The sequence below is a fragment of the Nothoprocta perdicaria genome, unplaced genomic scaffold (genome assembly GCF_003342845.1).
Source record: "Nothoprocta perdicaria isolate Ctin4 unplaced genomic scaffold, notPer1 scaffold_431, whole genome shotgun sequence".
Taxonomy (NCBI): Eukaryota; Metazoa; Chordata; class Aves; order Tinamiformes; family Tinamidae; genus Nothoprocta; species Nothoprocta perdicaria.
Genome location: NW_020455679.1, coordinates 60,561 through 67,984, shown reverse-complemented (window position 1 = coordinate 67,984; position 7,424 = coordinate 60,561). Strand labels below are relative to the sequence as shown.

The window sequence follows — 7,424 nt, the reverse complement described above, 5'->3', positions numbered from 1 at the left end:
CAGGGATATTCCAGCACGGAGACCCTCGAGAAGCAGGCACACTGCAGGGGCTGGAGCTCTGGGCTCGGTGCCGCGGGAGCGAGCGCAGCAGCAGGCAGCAGTGCCAGGTTGTGCCAGGCTCCGCAGGGCAGCGGGAAGCGGCAGGAGAGGCCGGCGCCACGGGCAGGAGGCTGCTGGCAGCGGAGCGGAGGCGCAGCAGGGAGGAGGCCGACTTACCTGCCGGGCCCTTAGAGGCCCCTTCTAAGGTGGTGGGTGGGCAAGTGGGTGCTCAGCCCGGGCCCCGGGGCTCCGCGTCCACGCTCACGTGTCCTAAAAAACGCAGCGCGCTCACAGGCCGGCCGCTGCTCCGCGCGTCGCCCGCGGGACCTGGGGGAACGCAGGACACGCTGCGGGATACGCATGTAAACAACACAGCAAAGCACGCCAATTACTTGCACAGGTAAATAACTGCCTCCCCTCATTAGAGTGATTGCCTATATGCATTTGTTTTTAAATTTTGAAACTGATTTATGGTTGTTTGAAGCCATATTGGTCACCTCAGGACGGAGGCGGCGACTCACAGTCTTAAGAATGTAAGTGGCACTTGYGAAACGCAGCGTCGCATCCGGAGGCTTCAGGAACCACATCCTGGGCTGAGGTGAGCAGATCCCTGGAGAGACTGCTTTATACTTCAAGCAGAAACAACTCCACAGCTGAGGCCATCTAGACTGGCATTAAATTCAGAGAATACGGGTCCCCTACCAAGACCCTGTCCTCCTAAAAGCTTTTTTTTTTTTTTTGTGGCAAACAGGTGGTTTGATATTCTCAGGCACGAGTTGGATTTATATTATATCCTCTCAGCAGCAGATATTAAGAATTTCAGTGAAACCTTGAAATAATCTTGATTCCTAATCCACGCTGGAAGCGGGACTTCCAGGAAAGAACCGAGTCCACTGAGTTTTCTTGCTCAAATCAGTACTGGGAAGCAAGGAGCCGTTCAGACCGGGATCACACAGCCAATATTTGATACGGAGTCAAGCTCAGGCTTGACTTTAGGCGCTCGATGAGATTTTCCTCACGTTAACTGATAACTGAGGTTAAAGAAAGTCCCTCTTGCTGTGAGAGGCTGCRGAGCCTGCTGGCTTTTTAATGACAGTGCTGCCAACACGCAGCCCACGTACAGTACTGATCAGGGCTGCGAGATGCAGCCACAAACGCYGCGGCACACCAAGGGGAACGGGGGGATCTGGTGGCTTGTGACACACACAAGAGCCACAAGGGAGCTGAAACACGGAGCCAGGATGTTAAAGATGAGATGGGGCCGTGCAGACGATGCCACTCAAGAGGCTGCGTGCCTCAGGGCAGCCCAAACGYGGTGTTTAGCAGATGGCACCGGTGGCCAAACACGCTCAAGCTGCTCCCTGCTGGACCACGGATGAGGCTAATGGTTCTGATTCAGGTGCGGCTCTTCCCGCCTCTATTCCAGCTCTTGCTTCCCTCCTTGCATCATCCAACTCGTTTCCTAGGAAATCTGCACCTGAGGCTTCTCAGCTCCACTGTTTTCCTGGGGGACCTCAGTTTGTGCCTTCTGTCCACTGTTCCAGGCTGCATTAAGGCTCAGCCTCAATCTCTCCCGAGTTCTTCACAACTAGCATCCCTCGCCAAGCAATCCTTGGGCTTTGCTGTTATGTATTCCCACCTCGTTATCCAGCTTCCCAACCTACATTTGGACTCCCCTGTGCAGCTTCCTCCACCAGAGGCCCTTAGTTCAGCTCTGTGCCCAACCTTGCCGTTCTCCYGTAACCATTTGCTGCCCCAAACCTAAGCTCTGTTCCCTGCCTGGAATCCATTCCCTGACTCCCAGCCTCCTTTCCCAGGTAATTCCAGCCTCGTGGTAATTCCATTCTCATGGCTTCCAGAGAACATTAACAAGCCTACACTTAAACCTGCTTTTCTGATAAGGTTAAAGAACCAGATCAAAATCCTCTCGCTCCTTTCCTCCCAGAGCTCCAAACTGAGCCTGGAGCAGCTTCCCTGTACGCAGATGTTGAGCCCAGGCCATTGCCATCTCATAGGGCGAGTTCATTTTCACAAGCACGSGAATTCCAAGACTGGAATTTATGATAGGAAGCAGTGGGTAACAGCAAGAGGTGTTATTGGTGTGGGATATAGCACCTTATTACACAACAGCCTCAGGGAAAGAAAAACACCTTTTGTTTCCCAAGACATCCCTGGAGGGAAAAAAAAAAGAAAATAGCCACAGAATGGAAAAAAACCACGCCGGGAAAGTCAGACATACTGCTTTTTAATTGAACTATCCCTCTTTGAAGGCCTTTCAAAACAAACTAAACCAAACCCACACTCACTCTGGACAGGGYAGAGAAACTCCCTGTTTTTTTCCTGCATAAAAAGTAGGTGTTTGCCCAGAAACCCAACTCCACCCTGGTGCAGATGCAATATATAAAGCGCTGGAGTGYTCTTCATCTGCCTGCTGATCCAAGCTGCTTCAAGCAACATTCTTCTGCAATTTATGTTGGCACAGGGCCTGTATATATGGCAATTATCTTGCCTGGCTGACTATATATATCTTTTTTTTTTTTTTCCAAAACACAATGTAGACCTACACATAGCCTGAGCTTCCCAAATTAAGGATTTAAACCAAGCTGCACTTCCTAGACAGAAGCAGGGCCAACACACACACACTSTCCTAGTGCAGACAAGAGATAAACAGGGCTGAGTCGTGCGGTATAAAGGCTTGGCCTAACTTAGTCTGCACTCCAGGAGAAGGGCAGCGCGTTCCAGATGCAGCACAGAATTTATTGCTAGACCTTGCAAGAACTGACACAGCTCCTAGAATGATTATCTCCAAATGCTTATCCAAGGAAGCTCCTGTGAACGTTGGATTTTCAAGGAYTGGGAAATGAAGAAAAGTATTCCTCCCCTGACTGAAGGTCAGCAGGGCCTTTATGTAGCAATAGTTATAAAATCCAGTGTGGTTTACAAAAAAACCCTATGGAATATGGTTTCCAAGTTGTGATAATCAGCCACTCAGAAATCTGCGATTTCTAAGGGATCCACAACTGATGGATGATAAAGAAAATGAAATAATCCTTGATAGAGATTTCCAAGACTTGATTTTTAATGTATGAAACTCGACCATGCAAACATGACTAAGTCTATATTCTCTAAAAAGAGAAATATCTTCTCCAAGACCATTTAAAGAACTGAACTTTCTCCAAGAGAAGAGGGTAACTGCAAAAGGATCTTACAAAACCATGGTGGTTCCTACGCTGTAGAACACCAAAAGCAATGGAGGTGTGCCCATGATTTTGCCCTTGGAGTCTGCTTTTCCAAAGGCATTTTGGTTTATTCTCAAGACAGCTCTTTTTCTGGACCTCTCTTAGAGGACATGGAGGCGAGCATAAGTGAGCAGAAACATTTTGTTTATATTTCTTCCATACAAATAACACTTTTTCATTCCAGCTTCAAAAACAGCCTTAAAGAAAACCAAAGATGGATTCTGATCCTGCAATTAACTGGCACAAACAGGTAAGTTTCTGCAAAATGTTAGTAGGCATCACCAGAAATTTAACACGTGAAGTTGCTTTCCACTATTTCAAATTGTCTCCACAACTCTGAAAGAAAATGAGTGTTTTTACCTTCTGATAGAAAGAAGGGGTTATCRGAGGTAGAGAGCAGTATTTACATAAAGACTGGCAAGCTGTTAGGTGGCAACCAGACAAATCTCTCCCATGCCATTTTGGGATATATTATACACCTGGAACACAATCAACTCAACTAATTTCAGGCTTGTGACTCCTCACAGATTCTCTAATGCACCTCAGTCTTGATCTGTAACCCCCAGGGTAACTTGAACCTCCCTTCTCTCCGCTGAGTGTTTTAGCAGTTTCCTAACCCGTTATTTTCCACACTTAAAGAAGAATTTGAGCACGGGTRTTTTTCATAGGACGGTACAAAATATATCACAGGATATTGCAGTATATAGTATCACAGTGTGACTTCTGCTCATTCCTCTGCAGTGAGGTCAGGTTTGCAAATCCGGTGTTAAAAGCAGGTTAAATAGGTCATAGCTTGGTATGCTTGCATGCATAGCTTTGCATGCATTGAAGAAACCAAAAWTGGATTTAAATAAAAATGCAGCTGGACCACATCTGTATTTCATAACTCCTTGACATTGTTCTGTGAGAACAAGAGGTCAGCTCTTTTACTCAACAGATACTATAGATGTACACGGCRGGTTTGCTTTTTCCCCTCCCTTCTCATGATATTCAATGCAATCAAATCCCTACTTTCTATCTGTTTTCTCTACCTGGATGTGACCTCTCACTCTGCAGAGCAATGAAAAACAACCCAAAAAGCAAACAAACACGGTGCCTCCAAAGGAGACAAATTTCCCTCCTCAAGCTTTCCAAAAAGCCAATCAATTCTCTCCGGCACGTTAAGCAAATTCCAACACGCTCTGTGCTTCCAGAGCCTGATTTTCAGCGGTGCTGATGCCAGGGGTATCCCCACGTTCTGGGTGTGACGAGCACGTTCAGGGACACGTTCTTGCTTTACCTGCTAGGTATTCTATGACGGCYGCCATGTACACTGGGGCTCCGACGCCTATCCGGTACTTGTAGGTCCCTTTCTTGAGGTAACGCATCATTCTTCCCACTGGGAAGATGACACCGGCCCTGCTCGAGCGCGAGAGTTTGGACATTTTCTTCTTCCCGCTTCGGCCCGACATCTTGCAGGTCTGTGCTGTTCAATTTGCTGGGGAATCTTATTCACTTGCTCCAACCCAAATGCTGCAAAAGAAAAAGACAAATTGTATTGGCACTTGGTGCGGGAGAAACGTCCTGACAGATCCCCTCGTTCTTACAGGGGGAAAGATCCAAATCCCACCCCAGTAACTGCTAAAGCAGACGCATCATTCATTAAAAGATGGATAACTGGAACATTTGCTACAGCTTTTCCCTTGACTACTGTGCTGTTAGTTTAGCAATACCACGGAAAGATGGGTTTGGAGAGTAAGGAGAGTCCTGGAGAAAACAAAATCACAACAAAACAGCATCAACATCAAACACTTCAGTGACAATTGCTAAGTTCAGCAAATTATAAATAGGGAACCGGTGTCATGAACAGCATAAAACTAACTGAAAAGCAGACACCGGTACCATTCCCTCCAAAAACCAGCGGGAGTTTTAGGTTGGTTTCCACACATTTTGGACTCTGTTTTGATAGCTGCCCTCATTATGATCCCAGTTCCAACTCTGTTGATCCAGATGCCACAGAAAACACTTGCATTAAGTGTTATTAAGTGTTAAGTGTAACGACATAATTCCTAGGATCCACTCACTTGAGTAACACAACGAAACAAAGGCAGGAAAATAACGGGAATAATATTTAGGTATTATTGAAAGCTGCTCATTTGTAACAGCCAAACTGAAGCGCAGTTTGCTGAAACAGTCTGAATTGAACACTGGTCCCACGTGGGATGCTGAGGAAATACAATCACCACGGGGTCTGCGGGGACCTACAAAACCCTGGAGTGTCCTTGTCTAKAAGGCAGGCAATTTTTCCTTCTGTGGGCAGTATATTATATAGACACAATAACTAAAGCTAAAGGAAAGATGAAAGCAGGACACCTTATCAGACATGGACCTGTCCAAATTAGTGCTGCTCATCATCCCTTCCGAGTTGCATGAGAATTAACACGGATTTTGGAAACAAAAAATGGCAGAAAAAGAGATAACAAAGATTCCCAAGCAATGTATTAATTGCATGTATTTAGAATAACCAGTTTTGTAAGGTGGGGACCAACTGCTAGGATGGAGTTKGCTGATAAGGACCATGAGGTTACACAGTAATGGACTTCAAAGGCATTAGAAAAAAAAAAAGGTTTCATATAAAGTATTCCATATATTCCTGTCAGATAGAAGGGAAAAAAGATAGATTGAGAGGAATCCTTAGGAAAGACACCAGTGTCRTGGGGTCTGACCTGGGACAACGGGATGGACAGGTGATCTCCTGAGGATCCYTTTTCCTGCCCTCTTGAAATCTTCTCCTTCTGGCAAGCCCTTTATACAAATRATCACTTTTATGTTACGCCTTGTGAAGTGGCCTTTTCAGTTCGTGCGGTAGCTGACATTCAAATTAATGAATAAACGTGGGCTGGGAATGAGGTTTCCAGCCACTCGAGGGAAGAATTTCTGCAAGAGCCTTCTGTTGCAATAAGAGCAGCAATAACTCACTTTAAGATGGCACTTATTAATAAATTGTACGCACCGGGTTATGATTTGATTCCTGCATTAGCAGCAGGGCAGCTTCAGGGCCACGAAAACTCTGTCCTGCCCCACAAGCCCTACCGAGAGCCACGGGGAAGAAGAGACTGCAAAGAACCACGTATCAAAAYCATATTAAGCTAATCCCTCGGGTACTTGTTCCTATAGAACCAAATCCCAGGTGTTTGCAAATGGGCGGAAAAAGCAGCACCACGAGGCTGGCATCCGTAGGAAACCCTGCGCTTGTCCTTGCTCTTTGTGGCTGGGAAAAACATAAGCAAAACACACTTGGATAACGGAGCCCGGCGCCCCAGGGCACACGGCTGCGTTATATAATAATTTCTGCGTATAATTAATCACTTCTGGCTCATTCTTCCATTGCCTTATCTACATTTCCACCTCTTTCTTCACCCCTTTATTTTCCCCCTAATCTCTCACAGTCACTGCCAGCCTTGCAGCCGCCTCCTCCAGGTAACCTCTGATTTCCAAGCATTTCCAAAGCATTTTTCTAAATACCCCTCACGTGGCGGACCAGGAGCAGCCGCGGGGTTTTGTAAGAGCCCCCAAACACCAGGGAAAACACAAAGCTTCAAAACTCCACTAACACTTCWTTTTTTTTTGCGATTTATAGGGAGCTGGCTATACTGGCAGGCACACTATATAAATAAAGGTGYGAAATACCACAGGGCTGCGTTCTGACCTGCTCCCACAGGGGAGACGGCTTTTGGTAGAGAAAAATACATCATCAAAGCTAAGAGTATACGTACCATGGGGAAAAAAAMCCCACACTATATATACTTATATATACATATGCACCTATGGATATATAATATATATATGTATAATCCTATAGAGAGAGAGAGAGTTTGGGGTCCTGCTGGCTCATTCCTGCCCCGGCAAGGGCCTGCTTTGCCCGTTAGGGTGGGAAGGAAGGCAGAGCTGAAACCGGCCTCACCTCGGGGCCGCCCTCGCCCACGCAGCGAACAAAGGCCGGGAGGAGGCGCCGGGCCCCGCCACGCCGGGGCGGCCCGGGGGTCCCGGGGAGCGCCCGGGGGTCCCGGGGAGCGCGGCAGGGCGCGCAGGCCCTAGGCCAAGGCTCGGGTTTAAGGCAAGGCCGCGGTCCGAGGCGGGCGGCCCGGGAGGCGCCGCCGCCGCCGC

The 7,424-nt window shown here is 47.4% G+C and overlaps 1 protein-coding gene across 1 annotated transcript in view; it reads right to left on the bottom strand.

The window, feature by feature from the left end:
- The window catches only part of LOC112953292 (core histone macro-H2A.2), a 16,021-nt gene extending 8,757 nt beyond the window's left edge, over window positions 1-7,264 (bottom strand). The window contains exons 1-2 of the mRNA XM_026046318.1: window positions 7,222-7,264; window positions 4,558-4,790 (exon numbers count right to left, since the gene is read on the bottom strand). Coding sequence (XP_025902103.1) covers window positions 4,558-4,729 — 172 coding nt within the window. The 5' untranslated portion in view covers window positions 4,730-4,790; window positions 7,222-7,264. The remainder of the gene's footprint in view (window positions 1-4,557; window positions 4,791-7,221) is intronic.
- Between the last annotated feature and the right edge of the window lie 160 nt (window positions 7,265-7,424).